Source organism: Parus major, chromosome 1A, assembly GCF_001522545.3.
Source record: "Parus major isolate Abel chromosome 1A, Parus_major1.1, whole genome shotgun sequence".
Classification (NCBI taxonomy): domain Eukaryota; kingdom Metazoa; phylum Chordata; class Aves; order Passeriformes; family Paridae; genus Parus; species Parus major.
Window position 1 is genome coordinate 69,777,952 of NC_031773.1, and position 21,546 is coordinate 69,799,497.

Below are 21,546 nucleotides of genomic sequence, written 5' to 3' on the forward strand. Positions count from 1 at the left end.
TGAGTAGAACAAGAGAAATATAATTTTAAAAATGCAGTAGCCTCACTACTGCAATTCAGCTGCTCAGTTCTGTTCAGAGCCCTGCTAGTGACTCAGGCTTTTTACACGGGTGCCAAAGGTCAGATGTAAAAGTCTAGCAGTGTGATGAGAGAAATCTTTAAAGGGAAACCTCTTTGCTGTTGTCAGAAGGGTGACGAGGCCTGGAAGAACAGAGTAGGTCTCTAAGAGGTAAGGGTGGGAAGTCGTGAGAGGGGAAGGAGATGGCAAGAACAGAGGGACAAGGCCAAGGGTGGAAGCTAAATGCAGTATATGCATCTCAAGTACCTCTGAAGCTCTTTGGACCCCTTGGTCTTGGCACGGACATCTTTCACTGATGAGGAAGAGCTGAGAAGTGCTGCTGTCCCAACACTTGGCTGTACTGGATACAAGCTGGTGATAGTTAATTGTACCTGCCTATAGGTGTTCTTCACTGGCAAGCTCGCAACATTTGACACAGGTAAAAATGCTCCCCCCACCCTGTCTCAAGGTGTGAGACAGAACCCTGAGTTTTTCAGGCGACTTTTGCTGTACTTTAAATGTTATGGTGTGTGCTTCCAGGAAGCTCAGAGCGTGAGATAAATAATTTGAAGAGTGAAGCATGTGTGTGTCATACAGTAAGAAAGGATGCAAGTATGAATGTGGGTCAATGAAAGTGGATGTTTGAAGATAGGCTGAGAAAACATTTTGTGTGCGTGAGTGGAGACCAGGGTGGTTTGCAGGCAATTACACAACGGTACAAACAGTAATCTCTGGGAGGGAAAAGAGAGGGACAGCAATGCTGGGAACATGGATGTAGGGGAGGATGGAGGAGGACTGGCATGTGTAACATGTGAGTTTTGTCTGGAGCAGGAAGATCAGTGATGGATGATAAAGATGTAGAGAAAATAAAGGTCTTGCTGGCAACCATTTCCCACCTTGGTGAGGAGTCTGGAGATGAAGGCTTCTGCTCTGCATCAGCTGCTGGGCAACAGAACTGGTGTAAAACAGTTTCATTCCTGTAAGAAAAAACAAACCACAGCGAGTCAGTGTTCACTTCACTCAGCAGAAAGCTCAAGGGAGAATGCCTTTTAGAATTGTTCCAAGGGGACAGTGACTCCCAGTGATACTGAAAGAGTAATCTAATAACATGGATATTTTTTACTCCAAGAGAGAATGGGGCTGCCTGTTCTATTCCCTTACCTCACCTGTTCTGCTGCTGTCAACTTGTGGAGAAGAGGGAAAAAATGCACAAACCAAAAGTCTTCCTTCTAGCAGCATTTGTTCCACAATACCATACATTTAATGAAAACCAGTTTTGTCTGTCTTTAATTCTATGTCCTTTGTGTCAGAAATATGTCCTTAAGTGTGTATGCTTCCTATACATTGCAAAGTAGTTGATTTTTTCTTATCAGTGGCTAAATTACCTCTTCAGACATTTCTTGTGAGGCCTCCCTAGAGCACAGAAATGGCCCCAGCACATCACTGCTGGGCATTATCAGGAACAGTAGTGGAGAACTGACAGGACAAGGACAAGTAGAGGGACTAAAACCATGACAAGAGAAAGAGATCATAGAAGAGAAAAGGAAAGCCCTAAGAAGTAACCAACTTGAGCAAAACAGGAAAACGAAACACTAAAAATGTGTTTATTAGCTAAGAAAGGGAAAAGAGTTAATCCAACGTGAGAAATCCTAGTGTTAAAGAAATTTTAGACACTGGGCTCTTGTTTACCATTAGATAGGTTTATTGCAAGAAATCAATCCCAGTATTTGGTATCTTGAGCTTGATGTCTCAAAAAAGGGACCCCAAACAAAGAAATCCCTGGACAATTACACCCTTACGACATGAACTCCCCACACATTATGTGATAGTCCAAATCAGCAGCGTTACTGGGATCTGGGGTCTCCTTGTTCCTCATTGCTTTGCTGTTTTGTTACCAAGTGGTTGCCACTCGTTCCTCTTCATATCCTCCTTAAATCAATTTCAGTGGAGGTTTTGATCAGTTCTGTAGTCAGTGTGGCTTGGTTTGAAAGACAGTTGTCTGCCAAAGGTGGGAGCCTCCCTTGGAATGGAGAATATGACCTCCTTCCATCTGAATTATTCTAACTTTGACCTTGAGGGGCTTTCAGCCAAAGACACGGGGAAAGGACTAGCAGCAGTCCTTTCCTAGCAAGCACGTGTACAAGGTGGTGTGGCAGGGCCTCCATCCCCTCCCAGGCACACCCAGCCCGGGAGCGGCTCACACTCCATCCCCTCACACTCCATGCCCTCACACTCCATCCCCTCACACTCCATGCCCTCACACTCCATCCCCTCACACTCCATCCCCTCACACTCCATCCCCTCACACTCCATCCCCTCACACTCCATCCCCTCACACTCCATCCCCTCCCGGGCACACCCAGCCCGGGAGCCCCTCACACTCCGGGCACTTTCCCCACGCTGCAGTTCCCGGCGCGGCCCGGCGGGCGGGAAGGCGGGCAGCGCTCGGCGCCTGCAGGGGGCGCTGTCCCCGTGGCCCTCACGCTGTGAGGGCGGGCGGGCCGGACGGCGAGGACGGCGGCAGCAGGAATTTCACGGCTGGAATGGCAGGGCAGGCTGAGTCGGGACAGCAACCGAGAGGTAGCAGAAACTCAGCAGCTGTGGCAGGAGCCACGGTGTCCCACCATGTAGGTAGTGTGTGGCTACAGTGTACCAAAAAATCCAGAGCAGTGCTCCTCCCCTGGTGCAGCTTCAGGCCATTTCCTCTGATCTTGCCACCTGTTACCGGGAAGGTGACCAACCCTACCCGGCTACGACTTCCTTCCAGGGAGTTGTAGAGAGTGACAAGATCTCTCCTCAGCCTCCCTTTCTCCAGTGCCCTCAGCTGCTCCTCATAAGACTTGTGCTTCAGAGCCTTCAACAACTATAGACAAAAAAATTCCAGAGCAGTGGTAGAAAAACTGCAGGGCTGGGCAGCTGCAGCCTGGCTCCTGAACATGGCTGGGAGAGGCTCCCTTGGAGGGAAAAAGGCCTTGGGGTCCCAGGGTTTCTCCTGAGCGGGGGGTGAAGGGTCCTTTGTTAATGAGGTATGGTGTTAATAAGGTCCCAGTGCGATGGCCACCCCCACAAGCAGAGCTCCACTCGCTGTAAGAGAAGGCAGCAGGAGCTGAAGCCTCACAGTGGTGGTGAATTCTCCCCACGGGGACAGTAGCCTGATTCCCCTCCGATGCCGACAGTGAGAGAGACTGAGCAAGTGGTGGGATCGTATTTGAGTCTATATTCAAGCAAGCTCACACAAATACTCCAGCTCCTACATCCTATCACATTGCTCATTTACAAAGAATAATTTGTATTGAAAAAGACCCTTAAGATCATTGAGTCTGACCATTACCCAACACAGCCAAGCGCACCACTAAACCATGTCCCTAACCACCACATCTACATGTCTTTTAACTTTTAATCAGGGATGGTGACTTCACCACCTCCCTTGGAGGCCTGATCCAATGCCTGACCACCCCTTCAGCAAAGAAATTTTTCCTAATAACTAATCTAAACCTCCCCTGGTGCAACCTCAGGCCATTTCCTCTGGTCTTGCCACCTGTTACCAGGGAGAAGTGACCAACCCCATCTGGCTACTACTGCCTTTCAGGGAGTTGTAGAGAGTAATAAGGTCCCTCCTCAGCCTCCATTTCTCCAGTGCCCTCAGATGCTCTTCATAAGACTTGTGCTTCAGAGCCTTCAGCAACAATAAACAAATAGAATCTTTAGAACAATGGACACCCCACATTTCAGCCATTTCAAGCATTTACCTAAATGAACTACTCTGTTCTCTGCTTTTATTCAAATAACAGATTCACAACTTCAATTCCTAATTGCACACAAAGAAAACAAACAAGAGGGAGGGGAAACATAGGGAAAAAGAGGGAGGAACAAGGATGGACAAAAAACAGAGAAATAGAAACTTGTATATAGATGAGATGCCTTGCTAGTTAATTATCATGGTAGAAACACAAAGAAAAGTAAAAGGGAAACTGGGAAAGGAAGAGTGGTGTGAAGTTTCAGGACTTCAGGCTTAGTCTGCTGTGGGCATTTTAAGAAAAAAACATCTCCCAGATTCTCATATCAGAGTGGGCACACTCTGAGCACTGCAGCTGCAGTCAGCTCTTGACTTTTCTCACAATTTCTTATGTGTGCTCAACACCAGCGTTGGTCGTTTTCTGCTGAAACCAGAGTTGTCTTGAACCTCTGAGATCCTAAGAACTCTGGAATAGTTGTGCCCCTTACTACTATCAGATGCTGAGCATGCTCAAAGGCAGAAATCTGCCTCCAGGCCATGACTCTCATGAAAATCCACCAGGGAGGGGGTGAGGAGCAGATACTGCCTGCAAATGGGTATTCCAAGCCTATGCTGAAAGCTCTTCCTGTGACTTGAAGCAGGGAAGGGTATCTTATTATTCCTATTAAATCCAAATTCCCCAAATGCCCAGGAGAAGTTGGAGTTCTGGGGCTGTTTGCTCTCTTCTTTTACAGCTTGCTTCTCGTCTTTTGTGCTCCTCAGGCATACACCACAGGGACTGACACCTTGAGACCACTCCTGTTTGTTTTCCTCTTTCTTTCCATCTCTTGATCCTGTACATATCTGATATTTTGCAAATCCATGCCCTCACTTATGCATCATAGCACCCGGACAGGAGCAGGGGGAGGGTTAACCTGCGGAGGAAGATGAACCCATTCCCACCTGAAGAGGTTGTGTGTTAATTCTTATCAGGACAAAGCAGTTCTAATCTGGGTGCAAAAGGCAAATGTCCTAGAGCCTCACTGCCACTTCAAAGCCTCAAGGAAGTGCTCCAGGAAAGCAACTGTCTTCCTAATGCTGTGAAGTCTTCAGGTAAGATGTTATTTTTGTTGCTGTGATTCAAGAGGTGCTTGTCAGGGTTGTAGTGTCTGGGGGCTACCCGGATTTTATCCCCCTGTAGTGTTGTCAGCCTTTGCAAGTCTGAGGTTTGAAGTGAGCCTTGAGATATTTAGTATCTCTCATAGGTCAGGGTAATACTTTTGATGGTGGTTTGTTTTTTGTTTTTGTTTTTGTTTTCTTTTCCTTTCTATGCTGTCTTTGTGTTGTGTTTTAAAACAAATCTTACTTCATAAGCCAGAAAGGCTATATAACTTGAATGTGTGGCCTCTGAGTTAAACCCTAGAAAGCGTGAGTCTTGTTTTCACCTTTGAAAAATGGAGGGAAGCAGTGTAACTTCACTGTTACTTTGGGGTGTGAATCTGTAATTTTGTTTCTTTTTAAATACTTCTGGTAGGTGGCAATGGTCGACCAATTAAAAGGGTAGATTCAGGGCTTGCTTTTTTGCCTGCATTTTCCTGTACATCCTCTGCTTTGCCTTCCTCAAACCATTGCAGAGACTGAAATTAAGCACACACTATCATAGGCAGATCAGGCAGGTGACTGTGGAGATAATTTTTCCCCATCTGCTAGGATACTGCTGAACTGCTGTGTTTCCAATTTATTGCATTAAAAATAAACAAATTATTATCTCTTGGGCTGTACACTGATAAAAGCTTGGAAGAGAAAACCAGCGAGAAGAAAAGGTGCTCTGGGTGAGTTGGATGGCACAAGAGAGGAAGGGGTTGAGGGAGAGGAGGAGGAGGAGGCATGCTGGGGTAGTTGCTGCCCGCACTGTGAGACCAGTGTGTGGAGGGGCAGCAGAGGACAAGGGCAAGCACGGATGCAAAGGGAGGACTGAGAACAGCCTGAGCCTGTCAGTGCCTTGCTCCATCTAGCTGGGATGCACGCTCCGGAGGCAAGGATTTGACAGTCCAGACCTATCTTAAATGCAGAGATAGCTTGGCCCAGACGTTACCCATGCTGTCAATTGAAACATTAGCCCTCTCTCCTCTGAGAGAAAACAGCTGACTGAATTTTATTCAGTTGTCTTTAACATTGCTCCTGACAAGAGGTGTCCTGCAGCCAGCTGCCTGCAGCCTTGATAGGGGTATCTGTGAATGAACTGTCCAGCCACAGCAATCCCTGCTCTGTGATGAACTTTAGAGAGGCTTGTGCCAAACCTCCTGGCTAGCACAGGCTGTCTAGTCAGCTCAGGAGTTAGCTCTACCTTTTTGTCTTCTCGGAAAGTTGGACTGTGCAACAAAGGGGCTCCATGACTCATGCTGCCTTAGTCTTTCATTGATGGATCCCAAGGAGAAAAGCTTTTTTTTCTCTTAAAAATTGGTGTTGTAGAGGGAACAAAAACTGAGGTCCAAAAATTGAATTCTTCTGTAACGTGCACATCACAGGGCCAAATGGAGCAAACATTCCTAAAATTCCCTTAATGCTTTATCTTCCCTCTAGACAAGTGCTTGGGGCTTTCTGCTCAGTGTTGCCCCATAAGCATCAGTGCCCACTAGTTTAGCACTGATGAGAGCTGTCTTGAAATAGAGATGCCCATCTGCTGAGAGCTGTGTTATGGTAAACAAAGCTAACCTCCTTTTGTTCTCCTGCACTCCCACAAAAGCAAACCCCCAGCCCAGACAGCATATGGAAAATGCTGGTGCTCCCTGCTCTCCAGCAGTCAGCTTTAATTAAACATATATCCTGTGTGGCCTGTTCCCAGAGATAAAGAGCAGCTCTGTATTTTTCTGCATGAATGATTTTGGACTACAAAAAATGCCAAAACAAGACAGAATGAAAATTGTTCTCGCTACAAGTACACAGAGTGTGCTTCTCTCTACCTGGTGCAATTCCCCTGCATCCATCCCTCAGCTCTGCTCAGTTGTGTGGGACTGCTGGCATGCTCCATAAGTGAAGATCACTGGGTTCCCCAACTGCCAGTCCTTCCTAACCTCTGCATTCTGATCCTTGAGCCCTACTGGCCTCCATACCCAGCAGCCTTGCCCTTGGCCCAAGCACACAGCAGTGCTTAGAAATCTGACAGTGCTGAATCAAGTAATGTTATATCAGTAAATAACCAGTCCAACTCATGCAGCCTTTCTGGTTTCTCTTGAAAACTCCACTTTTTGAAGAAAAGCCAGAGGCTTTGACCAAAAGTCATTGTTTTTAGTGCTGGTTATCTCAGCTTTCCTGGAGTCTTTTGCCACTTGTCTCTATCTTGCCTTTTTTTCGGATAGCTGCCAAGAGAACAGATGGAGTTGCAGAAAATCATGGCCTAGGAGGGGAAGATTAAAGGCAGAAAGAGTCAAAAAAGAACTGAAGTCATCTCAGATGAAGTTTTACTTGCTGTTATGTTTCGTAAGATGAGCACTGGAGAACCACAAACAGGAAGTACTTAGCAATGCTAAGTTAATGAAAGGCCAGTTGTAGTCCTCTGACTCCCCCAAAATGTAGCTCCATCTACCAATGTACAAATGTAGCTCTACCCACCAATGGAGCTGTGACACAACCTAGCTAAGGTTAGCTGCAGACCTTACTCCTTCCAGTGTCGCCTCACTCTTGTGATAGATCTATTTTTGACTCCTGTCAACCTGGAACTGAGAGCTGAAGTGAGATCTCAAAAAGGCACTGTTTCCAAGAGTACTGTCTAACAACTTAGCTGCTTTTCCCCACTTCTTCAGTCTTCACTGCAGAATGCCACAATTTCTAGCTGTCTTAATGGCTCAACTTAATTGTCGGACATTAGACTGGTGTTTTGGAGGCAGCTGAGTATGGGCAAGGTTCATATTGTAAGGAACCATACCAGATTAAAAATAAATTCAAAGTAATTTCTGGAATTTAAGTTCATGAAGTTCCTGTAGATCTGATGGTCTCTTCATTGCTATGGGATACTGTTGATGGCAAGAATTTGTTAAGATTCAGAGAGGAACTGGATATTTTAAAGATTATCCTGTTAGAGTACTTAATGCAGATCCTTCCCAAAGCAAGTGGGTAGGACTCAAACTTAGCAGCATTAGAAAGCCAATAGCTATTTTTCACTCTTTCCTCTCAAACATATGATGTTGGCTATTTTAGAAAAACACTTATATGAACCAGAACCACAAAAGTGACTAACTGAGAAAATTCTGCGTTGAGGGGCATGGGCCTTATTAACCAAGATACTGAAGTGTAGGAGTGCAATAAGCCTGAAACTATTGTTGCCTGGAAATAGAACAAACCTTCCCAATGTTTGAATGATAATATAAAATCAAACCTTTACTTGAAAGCCTTCAGGTACACAATATGGCCAAATTTGTACATGGTACAGTAATTCTACGATTTTTATAAGGTTAGTTGATTAGTATACCTATCATATATTGTTCAATTAGGAGAGTAGTTGGTAAGGTAGTACTTCCCTGGGTACCTCCCCTTTGGAATCAGTCCAGGGGCTTCTTTGTCCCACTTCATTTTGTCTTTCCAGATTCTGGTTGGAAAAGAGAATGTCCTTGTAATTGGTTCTCTTCTTGGAATAAGACTAAACATTATTTCAGGAATGTATTTAGAAGGTTAGCTTATTGTTCCAAAATGTAAGGGAAAAGGCTAGCAAAAGTAATAGGAGTTACAGCCATGTATTAGCAATCTGCAAATATATGAAAAATATAACAAGCTGAAAATCTTTAGGCATGGCTATCATTTTATTTTACATTCCCAGCAACTACTACAATCCCAACCTGATTGTCACTGGGATTCAGGGATCAAGCATTTTCTTAATTTATTTCAGACCAGTGCCTGTCTAGCTCTGCCTATAACCCTCCACAAGCTCCCATACCTAGTTAATTGCATGACAAAAAAGAAGATGTGTCTCAATGATGTCTGAATTCCAGCACACAGTCCTGCCTAAGAAAAGCAAACTGCTGAAAGAACCCCACTGTGCAGTGGCAGCATGATGGATGAATGTACAACATACACAAACATGCCCAGCCTTGCCAGGATGCACGGTAACTCCTCTTTCAGTCCACCTCAGTGCCTATCATTCTACAGCTCCTCAGAATTCTCTAACCTGTTCTTCCTTCTTCTCTCCACCACACAAAGTCATGCTAGAAGGGAGGGAAAAGGAGGATCTTGCCAGGAGCATCTATTCTCTCTGCTTGTCTGCCAAAAATGAAAAATCAAATATGTTTTGTAGTCTGGAACTTGGCTTGCCTTGATCATCTCATGAGTGTTGGAGAAAATGTTTTCTTCCATGATGTTTTTCTATAAATTTGATTATTGAAAGATCAACACTCATCCTCTAAAACTTACCTAGCACCTGCTTAATCATCATCATCTTTTTTGGTACAGAAACTCATTTTAAGCCATACGTCCTTTGCACAGCTTTACTATAAAATTTTTATTTTAGTGCTTGGGCATGGGATGAAGATGGGATTCCCATTGCCAGAGTATTTACAGTTTCTCACTAGAGTATGTCAATTTTAGAGACCCTAAAAAATATCTTAAATTGCCCTTGCTAGTATAAAATACCATATGCATACATTGCTGTTTGGAAAGTGACAATCCAATGTGACACTGACGCAAATGTGTGTCTCTGAGCTATTGTGGGGTTTTCAGAACAGCACAGCTTGGAAGGATAAGCACAAAGCACTGTGCTGGGGAAATGGAATTTCCTGTGTCGGAGGAAGAGGGTCTGAGCCAATGCTTCTGTGATCTGATCTTTTTTTGGTTAACTTGCTGGGTGACAACAACAGATATGTCAAATGTGCCATTCATTTATCACCATCTGCTTCTAGGGATGGGGAGGTTAATGCCATATCTTCCTGAACAGTTGGTTTCTCAGCTTACTTTAGTCCATATTAGTGGCAGGGATTTCTCTTGTTCATCCTCACTTTTACCTTGAAGAAATTCTTGGGAGGAAATATGGAATGACTGGCAGATGGGTGCATGGATTTCAGAAATAATTTGTGGTGATTCGCACCAGTTTCAGTACGAAGAACATGACGGACAGGCAAATGCGTGTGGATGTGTACAAAGAGGGTCTGAGCATGTGGTGCTCTTAAATGTAAGGTGGTGGTTTTGGGCTTGGGATCAGAGTCAGCAATGTGTCTGGTAAACAGCAGGGTCTGTTTCTCTGTCATGGACCTAAACACACGGTTTTCTATGGGTGACAGGCTACTTGATATAAAGATGTTACTGTTAATCCACTTGCTGCTGATAAGTCCATTTTGTTACCCAGAAACACTTGAAGGAAATCTCATCCATTTGTTAAATCTCCCAGGTGTGGCTGGGCTAACTGCCAGGTTTTCCTACATGCTGGAAATGGACAAGAGTGGAAAAAGGAATAGCATGTGCTCAGGAATCAACTGCAGGGGGAGAGTCCATACTGGCTTCTGGGTCCAGTCTGACTGGTATGTCCTAGTAACAGCCAGAAGCAAAGTCTGGGGCCAGATTTTGGACCCGCTTTCAGCATTTCTCATGCTAGCTAGGGCATTACTTTGTGCAGTTTTGTGGCTCTTGATGCTTCAGTTACGATGGGATGAAACAACTTAGTCAAGGCAAACTAAGGAAGATGAACTCACTCTCAGTTTATCTGTGGACTAATTCTGTTATAACCAGAGACAGTCTAGATGAGAGAAATTGTCCATAGGAGGAAACTTAAGATCAAATACCTACTGTATAAAGTTGGATCCTTAAAGTAGTTAAATGTAATGTATTGCATGCCCATGCAGTGCCTTCATAAAAAAATGGAAGCTTGAAGGGATTTGGAAATAGTACTTAAATTGGATGGAACAAAACATTCCAATTTGGGACATTTGGATGGCCTGGGAAAAGCTAGCTAGCCCTCTGTAGAGGGGTAATCGTATCTCTGATGTTGCTGTTTTGGTGTCTCTTACAGAATTACTTGTTGACAAAACACTTTGGATTTGTGGGGGATGCTTCTCATGCTCCCCTACGTGCCCAGAGGAAGTGATTCACTCAGAAGTTTCTTTTCTTGCTATTCTTTCCAAAGGGACAGTAGGAACAGGGATGAGGGAGATGACAGTACTTGATAGTCAAGTTTCAGGAAAAAACTTCCTGGGGAGAAGAGAGTTTGTCATTAGCTGCTAGAGGGATTGGGGGCCTGGGTCTCCTGAAATACTGTCGAATCACACGTCAGTCGGGAGTCCATTCACTCCATTTAAATTGGCATGGCTGTCTGCTAATTGGATTGGTGCCTGTAAGCACAAAAAGGAAGAGGCCAAAGTGGCCATGGGAGGAGGAAAAACTGTATGTTGGACTGTGCAGTCCAATGTGTACCTTCAGCCTTTTCAGATCCTCTGTCAGTGGTGGAAACAGTTGATGACTTTTTGTGCTACATTATTTTCTTTGGCTTGCTAACAGGCTGAGTAGTGGCACGCAGGAAAAGCAGCTCCTGTACAAAAGAGCAGCCTGATACTGTGTGTGTGTGTGTGGTGTGTGTGTGTGGTGTGTGTGTGTGCCCATTTGATCATATGGAGGGGATCCTCTGGTGACACATGCAGCACTCACTGCAGTGAGCAGAGGTTTCATAAGTTGTAGCCAAAACTATACTTCAGATATCACAACTAGGAAGCTGCTAAAAATCCAAAGCATGTGTGAGGGGGAGTTTGTGTAAGTTCCTAAAATAATTTCAGTTAAATAATTACCATAAACAGAAATTATGTCCAATAATTTCTTAATATAAAGCTATTTTTCCAAGGTAACATGTGACCTTTTTCCAAGACAACATGCCTCACTTCCAGCTATCTTCAATATAACCATTTTTTTAAAGGCTATAATTACATGTCAGCAAATGCATGCTGATAGAGATATTCCACAGTTCGAAACATCTTTCCATACCTCTTCTATTTTGTACTGTTTGAAGGCCCTTTTTCCTTTGTTCAAATAATAGATTTGTAACTACATAAAACGGAAATAGCTGGCAAAAGCTCACTTTTAATTACACTGATAAGCATTCTCCAAATCCCCTCCAGTACTTCATATAATAATTATAGTTTGTCAGCCTCATACCAATGAGTATGTGGTCCTTCTGAAGAGATCCAGAACCAGCACTCTGCCTGAATGCTCTGCTAGCAGAGCAAACACCTTTTTTCTTCTCTCCTATTTTGGGCCGATATGTATGAACACTAAAAAAAAAACCAGAAGGCTTGTGTTTGTGGAATTGGCAACCCCTTTCATAATTACTGTGACTATGAGATATAAACGGAATTTAGGTCTCTTCCTCAGTAAGAATAAATTATTTTTACTTTTTGGATGTGTCAGAATTGGACTCAGTAAAAGGATTTTTATTATGACTGAGTATTTGATCTGTTTTTAACCAAGCTTACACTTTTTACTGGCTTCTCACTCATGCTTAACCCCTTAGTACAGCAAGAAAGCCCTGGAATTTTCCAGAGACTAAAATCAAAGTGTCCCTAGCACAGGAGAATGGCACACAAGTAAATGGAGGAGTGCTGTTCATTAATGCAGAATCTCATAAACATGCAAATTAGCTCCATCCATAGGTCACCTCTGAGCTCTCTGTGCCCCTTGGCAGCACTGTCTGCTACAGAGCTGTCCCTGGCTGGCACCGCAGAGCCAGCTGTGCTGCTGGTAGCCCTGCGGCTCGGTGCCCCCACAGGCAGCTCCGTGTTCCACACTGGATACAGCTCAGCACGAACTGCACCAGCAGCTGAAGACAAGCTGAAAAGCTCGTTCCTCCAACCACCTTGTGCTGATGCACTAAATGTCAGTGGTGATGTTATTCCACACACACATAGCAAGGATTTTCAGGATTGTTCTCTGCAGTAAGTCCAGCTGCCGAGGGCTGAGCTGCCCCGGCTCTGCTGTTGAGGCTTGACACAGAACTCTAACACAAGGACTGCAATTGAACGCAGTGAGGAAGACCAGGGCTTGGCCTGCAGAAGACCTTAGAGCTCTGATTTGGGGTTTTGGCTCTGGAAACCCAGTTATTACCACACCTACACGTATCTGCATCAGTCACCCCATAACTGAAAGTGGAGTGATTTCCAAATGGGGAGGGACCACAAGGAGAATTAGGAACGCAGAAATGGGCATAGGTTGCTTGCTGGCATACCCAAGGCTAAGTGGTGCTCTTCCCTGATGATGGAGAGTGGAATTGCTTCTGCTGTGGGAAAGAGAAGAGCAGAGGAAAAGTGCAGGCCCAGTTGCAGAGATGACTGTAATGCCCCAAGGGACAGATAGCAAGTCACCACTGCTTCAGAGGAAATTTAGTTTTCCCATTTCCCTTCCACACACACCCACATGCTTCCACCAGGGCCTTGACATATGGAAAGCAGGCAGTGTTCGAGGCTGGTTGTGGACACAGCAGCTGGCTGACACCAAGAGCAGCTGTATTTGTATAAGTAATTGCCCTGGAAAGAAAGTACCATTTGGCACCAATGCAAATGAGGGGAGGACGTAACTTGAATGCTCAGCACATGACCACCACAGATACTTGGCTTTTAGTTAAGAGGAGATTTCACAGCTTCATAAAATCCTGACCTTGCTAAAGTTGCAGAAGAACAGATGGAATTAATGAGGTGTTCTAAGATTTGGAAAATGTATGAAAGTTGTTCCCTTTGCCCATCTTAACTGTTCAATAATTCCTGAGATTTATATCTAGCAGGACATACAATGTTCTGTCAAGTCAATTTATCAAGACAATGACTGTTTAGGTTAGTCTTAGTCCCAGGAGTTGGATTATTTTATACTCTTTCTGGTGCAGCAAAACTGGGAAAAAATTTCCACAAAAACAGAGAAGGCATCTCTTCTTAGCTTTGCATACAGTAATTGTTCATCCATGCCCTATCTCAGAACAAGGCACCAATGTCAGCTAACACTCATATACAGGTATGTAGATATAGATACATATCTGGCCAAAGATATATACATTTACCTGGCCAAAGGAGCAATGCTTCAGTCAGTGAAGACTATGGGAACCTATACAGCCTGCACCTGCAACCATAAGTACAGTACACCTGGAATTAAATGAGCTAACTTATCCCTTGTGGGGACTCTTAACTTGTTAAGCCTTTCACTTACAAAACCATGACTGTTTCTGAAGCTTAGAACTTCCCACCATGTGCCTGAGCCCTTTGTATTTGGAGGAAAAAAAATACCTATAAGGTGTGGTTCTGGAAACATAAACGTAAGAGATTTTCCTCTATTGCAAGAGCCTGATTTCTGCAGAGATATTTCAGGAAAGTTTCATAAACAATTACTAGAATTCAGAGTGAGGAGCTGTGGGATTGATTATGCATCTGCTCCTGAAACAAGATGGCTGATGCAGACTTTTTGAACTTTGCAGGCAATCTCCTCTAACTGAGATTTAACAAGTTTGCTTCAGTACCCTGATGCCAGCAGGGCTGTAGCATAAGCTGACACCATGTGGCTCAGCATAAGCTGGCAGTGCTATTTGTGCTTTCACACTTCAGCTGTGAAGCTACATCAACCATGGCTCCAGACCCTGCTTGCTGGGATGTGACAATACTTCCCATCTTGGGAAAAGGCAGCAGCAGTGGCTGTATCTGCATCTGTGGTTACTTTAGCACTTGGAGGTGCTTGTGGTGAACACATTCTGCCTAGACTCTAGTATAGCCTTGGAAGCTGTGTGGTGGGGGAAATTCCAGTTTTGGCAGCAGCTGTGTGGTATAAAAAGTGTATAGTGCATGAAGAGATCCCAGAGCTGTACAAAAGGTGTGAAGAGACAGCAAAGCTTCTCGCATGACAAAGAACCTCATCAAAGTAAGTTTTTAATAAAAAACAAACTTCTTGGCCACCTGGGAACACAGTGGCTCATGTTCAGCTGCTGCTGACCATCACCCCCAGGACCTTTTCCAATGGGCAGCTTTCCAGCCACTCTTGCCCTGGCTTGTAGCGCTGCAGAGGAAGTTACCTGAAGCTGCTGTTACCCAAGGAGAGGACCCAGCAAGGACTTTGTCTTGTTGAACCTCACACCTTGGCTCATTGATCCAGCCTGTGCAGAACCCTCCCACCCTCCAGCACATCAACACTCCCACCCAATTTGGGGTCATCAGGCTTTATACCTTTGAGCAGAACAACTGAATTTTCTCACCCTTTTAGGCTTGTTGAAGACCACCATCTATTTTTTATTTTCAAAGTAATTTACCAGAATAACTGGAATACATAAGATATTTCAGACCCTGTTTCTATGTCCTCATAACTAGGTACTTTTGTTCCTTTATCTCAAGGAACAACCACTGCCATAACAATTTTATTCTTGTGTCTCTACACTAATACAGTACAAAGGCAGTGAAGATCATATTGCTACTTTTGATCCAGCACAGACAAGGTTCAGTGGAAGAGTACGTTGGGATGTTCTAGCAGGATGTTATTTTGGAACCTGCAAAGTCTTAGAATAGAAATATTTTTCCTTGCCAAAGTTATGCTCTTGAAATAACTTAAGTAGAAGACTCTGTCTCATTTGGTCTTATGATAACAGGACTTGGATTCTATTCCCATGCTCACTTCCAAACAGTGACCCACTCACAGTTGGATGGAGACAGAATTTCCCATCTTGTTGAACAGGTTGCATTGCAGATTGCAGTTGTGGTTAGGCTGCACTTGAATGGAGCACGCTTTTTTAGCAATTATTGAGATCTCACAGTTATTACTGCCATAGGATAGCTCAAGTCTCCTTGCAAAACAGTGCTGAATTGTATAAAAGCCATCAGTAGAGAAAAAAATAGGTTGTTTTTTTTTCTGCTTCAGCCATGGGGTGTAACTGTTGGCCATGGCTCCACTGCATGTTTCAGGTACCATTGTTAAGGTGCTGCCTGGAGCAGTCGGCTTTCCACGGGATCAGAGATTCTAGCAAAGGCCAACTGTATTAGAAGTAATCCCATAAATAAAATATAAGGAGAGCATACATGCACTGAGAGATTCCCCATTAGCAAAAATCCTGCAAGGATTCCAGATGACTGAAAATTTTCCCATGACACAGAGCGAGACCTCAATGTCAAGTCCAAGGTACAGATTGTAAGGGAGGAGTTTGGAGGCCTCTGTGGAATTCTTACTCTTTTCAGAGGAACCATATAATAACTGCTGTCAATATGCCAGCCAGAGAAGGGTAAATAAAGCTTGCAGTGTCTTTGACCACCTACTTGCTTGTGTAGGCATCAATTCTACATCTAATCATCCTTTGTCCTTTAAGTTTTTCCAAGGCAGAACAGGTTTGATTGAAACAGAATGTACCCTGGCTGGCTATACACAATCCTTTAACATCACACTCCTGAATGCCAAACCTTGCTCTTACTAAACTGCTAGCACCTCTGTGCAGTGAGAAGGACAGAGAATGCCCCAGAACTGTGATAAGGCACCATATGAATACTGTTTCCAAACTTTTTAATCTTTCCCAGCACATACAAAAGAAGCAGATGTCCAAGAGCAAGGGTTGAAAGGGAATCTGATTGTTATTCATCTGGGATCTCCTCCAGCTCCCACTAAAACAGTATTTCTACTGAGTTTGTATATAATCTGATTTCAAGTCTCATGCAGTGAATCCCAGCCAATTCAGCTCTTAAGAGTTGTCCTGACTCAAATGCTAACTATCTGCATCCAAATGAAGGCTCTTCTTACTTATGAACAGACTTTATTCTTCTGTCTGTAGCATGAGAAATGTCATTTATTGCCATTGCAAGTGGGAGAATCAATAAACAATATGGCTTCTCACACAGCAACCTCTCATAGCAATGCCTATGTTGTCCACCCTGTCTCCAATCTTTTTACATTTGTAACTAAACACTTTCAAATGGGAATGTTTTACTGTGGGTGGTAGAATCGACAGCCTGGTCTTAAGAGCCCCTAATGATTTCATCCCGAATATTTCTTGAGACAGGTTTAGAGAGAGATTGTGTATGCAAGGCATACAGTTCTGAAAAATTAATGTCTCACTTATAATCCACAATACATAACATTTATTTCCAGATCATAGAATACTCTGAGTTGAAAGGATCATCAAGTCCAACTCTTAAGTGAATAGCCCATATGGGGGTTGAGCCCCTAACCTTGGTGATATTAACACTGTGCTCCAAGCAGCTTGAGCCAATCTCATCCAGCATGAGCCCCAAAAAGACTGAAACAACAGCAAGAGAGGTGTCAACTGTCCCACTTAATCTCTCTTCAGTCTGTGTGCCATTATTACAACAACGACTTACTGTGTCTCACTAAGCCGATGCTGAGAGCAGGCACAGTTGGCAGTAGCAGGTGGTGAGTATTTTCAGGAAAAAAAAAGTACTTTTCCCACTTCCTCACTGAAATCAGAGAACCTCTTGTGGGTGGCAGGAACATTATTTAGGAGTGTCCGGAAAGACCTTTGATTCTTGGGCTGAGGACACTGAGAGAGGGAAGTGGTGGTAGATGCAGGAACACAGCCCCATGCACCTGTGGTGCATCCCTTTGGGTGAGGGGTGATGATGATTTGCTGAGGCACTCGATGGAAGCCTGAGCCACCACAGCCTCTGCTATACTTGTTTTTTGAGGTAAACAGGAAATCTCAGACCTCAGCGATGTCAACTCTGAACTTCTCAGCAAGGCTAAATTCCATTTGAAAGGAAAAGAGCAGTAGGAATGATCTCTATGTTTAGTTATCTCATACTTTGTCTTGCATCATCCTCTCAGGAGTGTGCCAGAAGGCCAAAAGGAGACCTCTGATTGTTGTATAAATGACCTGCATAACAGGCTTTTCCGATTGTTGATATGGCATGCGGGAGACTGAGTGAGTTGTGTTCCTCTTCTGCCTAATTCTGTGCGACTGGAGAGGAAAACCTTTGCTCTGAATCAGTTGGAACTTGAACCCGTGACTCTCTCCCTTCTCAAATGAGCTCTAAATCAAAAAAATTTACCTGCACAAAGGTCTAAGCTGGATCTGAATTTCAGCCTTCAAATCTTTTTCTTAGTATTCTCACTGACAAATTGTACCGTTGCATTTGGAGTGTCATATGTCTCTACAGGTCTAATCATCAAAATATAAAAAATACCAAAACCAATATCAGTCTTTGTCAGAGACTAGCAAAATGCTCTCTCTGTTTTTGCTTCCCTTGGCCTTTCTCTTACAAGCCTTGCCTCCTTTCAGGCTCCATCTTCCACCTGTTGGGAGAGGAAGTTGTTTGGTCACCCATATTTGTTGCTTTGAGCCACTGGAAAAATGGGAACTATGTGTAAGCAATTTAAAACTGCCCTCCTGAGAGTTTTCTCACCAAACAGAGTTTGTAAGTCAAACTGCTCCACATAAATTGACTCCAAGAGAAAAAGGAGTTGTTAGGCAGAGTATGTGGTTCTCTCCATCTGAGGCCCTAAAGTTCCACATCTCACTGCTGGCTTTGGGATAGCGCTAGGAATGTTCCAGTAAGTCTGCCTGATTCAGCCCCTACTCTAACTTCTGAAGTTGTGGCACCTTGTATTGTGTCTAAATTAAAATATATTAAAACTATATATAGAACTGAGCTTCAAAAGCTGTCTCAGAAACTGTCTCCCTATTACAAAGCACAGTCCCACTCCTTTCTTTGCTCCACAGAGTGCTGTCAAACACGTCCAGCCATCCAGAGCTCACTGCAGAGACAATGCTCATCTTTCAAAGGCAGCATTCTCAAAGCCCTCCACAAACCCCACTGGCAGACACCTCATGCTACCCCCTGCAAGGGGAATGAGTAACACTCATCTGTGCACACAGGGGGATGCTGAAGTGAAACCAGGCAATGCAATTTGCCCACTGTCACACGGCAAGCCTGGCTGTAGCATGAAGCTCCTACCGTTCTAACAGCTCCATCCTGGTTTCTAAGCAATAGCCCAAGCTTCCTCTCTATTCAGCAACTTAAACTACTGCAAAGGATTAAGTAGGCACTTAACACCATATTGAACAGGAGCCAAAAGAATTAATTTCACAGGAGAGAAAGAAACCAGCACAAAGAATTAAACAAGTCAGGGGGTGAAAAAGCTGTGTGCTGATTAAGAGACAGAAACAACCTACACTTAACTGCTAAAGCTTGCAGTTCTCAAATCTAGCCCTCCCATACTCCTTCCCCTGTCCTGATTTGTGATACTTTGCAGACCAAAAAGACTCTTTAAATAAGGAAGAAACTTCCCATAGAACAGGGTGCAAGTCACTTCTGCCCAGAAGCTCCCTGTAAGATCTCCCTAAAGTAAGTTCCTTTACTGGATAGTTGGCACAGGGAACAGAACTGGGCAGCTCTCTGTGACAAGAATGGCATCTGAGTCCTGGTGCTGTACTGCATGACCTAAACTGTGGTCCAAGCAGAGTATGTTCTGTCTCAAAGGCATGACGTGTGTCTGTGTGGATTAAGCATTGTCCTTGCTCTGACAGGGCTGCAGATGCTATGTAACCTGTCAGTGGGATAGCAAAGGAGCTGACATAGCCATTGAAAAGCCTTGAACCTAAGCAGTGTAAACCTGGGCTTACAGGCTGAGCAAGGCAAGCCATTCATTGCAAGTAGCAAAGGCGACACTAAATGAACTGGAATGAAATGGTTCACCTCACTAATAAACCACAGGAACAGGAATGAAGCTGACCTGTGCTGCTCAGTTGTTACCAACAGCCAGCTTCACTGGCTTTTAACCAGTCTCTTCCAGAAGAAAACACAGAACCTCAATAACACAGTGAGAACCTCCAGTGAGTCCTCAGCACACCAAGCAAGCAATACCTTTCTGCTGGAATCAGCCCTAAAGGTCATGGAAGTCTTGCAGCAGCAAATAAATGGGCAGAGCAGCACAAAGCTGAACATCTGCTTGAAGGTTGAGAGTAGAGAAATGGAGCCCCCAATGTCTTCTGATGGAGAAAGAACCTTTTCCTGATTGAGATAAAAGGGGATCTCTGTGAGAATGTGCAGTTGTCATTAGGATTATTTCCTCCAGTTTCCAGATTTACTTAAACCAAATGTTCTCCATGCATTCTACTATACTGCAAAAAGCAGATGGTACATATGCTCAAAGAAAACCAGATATAAAGGGTTTGTCTAGAACTTGGGTCTATTCTGTGGAATCATTAAAGGTGTTACCTTTCCCAAGGCACACCTTAACATGTATTGAGTCCTCACACCTTGCTTGCTTCCATTCAGGCATTCCTGCTCAAGAGGCAGGAAGTGCAGCATAAGTAATATACTTAATTTGGGTTGATATAATAAAATGATTGAACTGAAAAGTTGCAGCATGCCCTAACAGGCAACACCAAATCTCTTTTACTTATTCTCACTAAAAGCTACTGCAAGCAAAGAGAAAAATAAAATGGAGAACCAGCAAAATGGAAATTTCAGCCAGCCAACAGGAACAAATACCAACAAATTTCCACATAAGCATTTGAGACTTTTTCTCCTTGTAAAACAAAGAAAGTACAACCCTGAAATAATGAGGCTTATCCTTTTCTGTGCTAGATCCCAGTACATATTCCTTTATCTGGAACTCACAGTATGAGGGAGGAACATGACAGTGACAGGCTGTACCATGCACATAGGATGGAAAGCAGCCTTTTTCTCTCCTTCCATGTTGTTCTAGCATTTTGCTTTGTCTTTGGTTTTAGGTTTGAGGAATTTGCTAGCTTTTGCAGATGGGAATTCTTCTGCCAAGACAGCCAGTAGGAATTGCTGTAACTGTGCTTGCTCACATGGTATAGCTGTGAGTTTTCACCCCATTGCAACTTATGTCAGCCACGCTGAACACCACCACATCAGTGCTGTGCAGGCTCCCTCCTCCTGCAGACTGATCTGGCTGCTTGGCATCAGTGGAGGAGCTTTCAGAGCTGAGGAGTACTGGCACACTTGAATACTCCACTAATCCTCTTTCAAAAGGCATTGTTGCTATTCTTGGAATAAGGAGTAGGAAGTTTCCTTGCTCTGTTAATGGGCCCAATTAGAGGCAAAATTGTTGAGTTGCTTTCTGACAGCTTACTCCAAAGATGCCATGACCCATATCACTTCTGGGTGAATCAAAAGAAGTCAAAGCATTCAGGCTTTTGTCTAAATGACAATTCATTAACCAACAACTAGTCAAAATTTGCTAGAATCCAGTCTCCTGACTAGAAGTGCTTGTTTGGCTCAAAAGGAACACTAAAGATTTTTAAATGTTGGTTGACTTTTTTGAATGACCTTTCAATGAACAATCCAGGAAAAAAAAAACAGTTTTCTGATTCTAAAGCATCACATTTTATGGGAATATATAGGTTCTCATGAGACCTTATCATACATTGAAAATGTGTGGGTGGTTTCTTAGCCAGTTTTAGTGTTCATAAATATTCTTGAATGTTGCCAGAGAGAGATTACAAGAACTTATGCTTGTGGTCAGTAGAAAGGGATTCTGAATTCTAACTTATCTTCTTGGAGACAAGCCACTAGGTGCTGTTATTCTGGTAGCACAATCCCATCATCACAAGACTGACTGCAGTGTTTTCTCCCTCATTTAGCAGCATGATCCAGCTTGGCTTAGGGTGGCTGAACTTCACCTGAGAAAAGAAGTCTGTAAAAGGAAAGAACTGCCTGAAGACACTCACCTCCTCTTCTGCACCCATCCCATCTGCTGGTATCCTGATGTCTGTCCCCATGCCATAGATATAGGAAAGACATAGGAAAACTATTCACTGACCTGGGGCATAACAAGGTCTTCCTCATTCAGTAGTGGTGACCATGGGTACA

At 43.8% G+C, this 21,546-nt stretch overlaps 1 protein-coding gene across 1 annotated transcript in view; it reads right to left on the reverse strand.

Moving 5' to 3' along the window:
• The window catches only part of IQSEC3 (IQ motif and Sec7 domain ArfGEF 3), a 91,401-nt gene that overhangs the window by 47,822 nt on the left and 22,033 nt on the right, over positions 1-21,546 (reverse strand). The window contains exon 2 of the mRNA XM_015627534.2: positions 954-1,034. Coding sequence (XP_015483020.1) covers positions 954-1,034 — 81 coding nt within the window. The remainder of the gene's footprint in view (positions 1-953; positions 1,035-21,546) is intronic.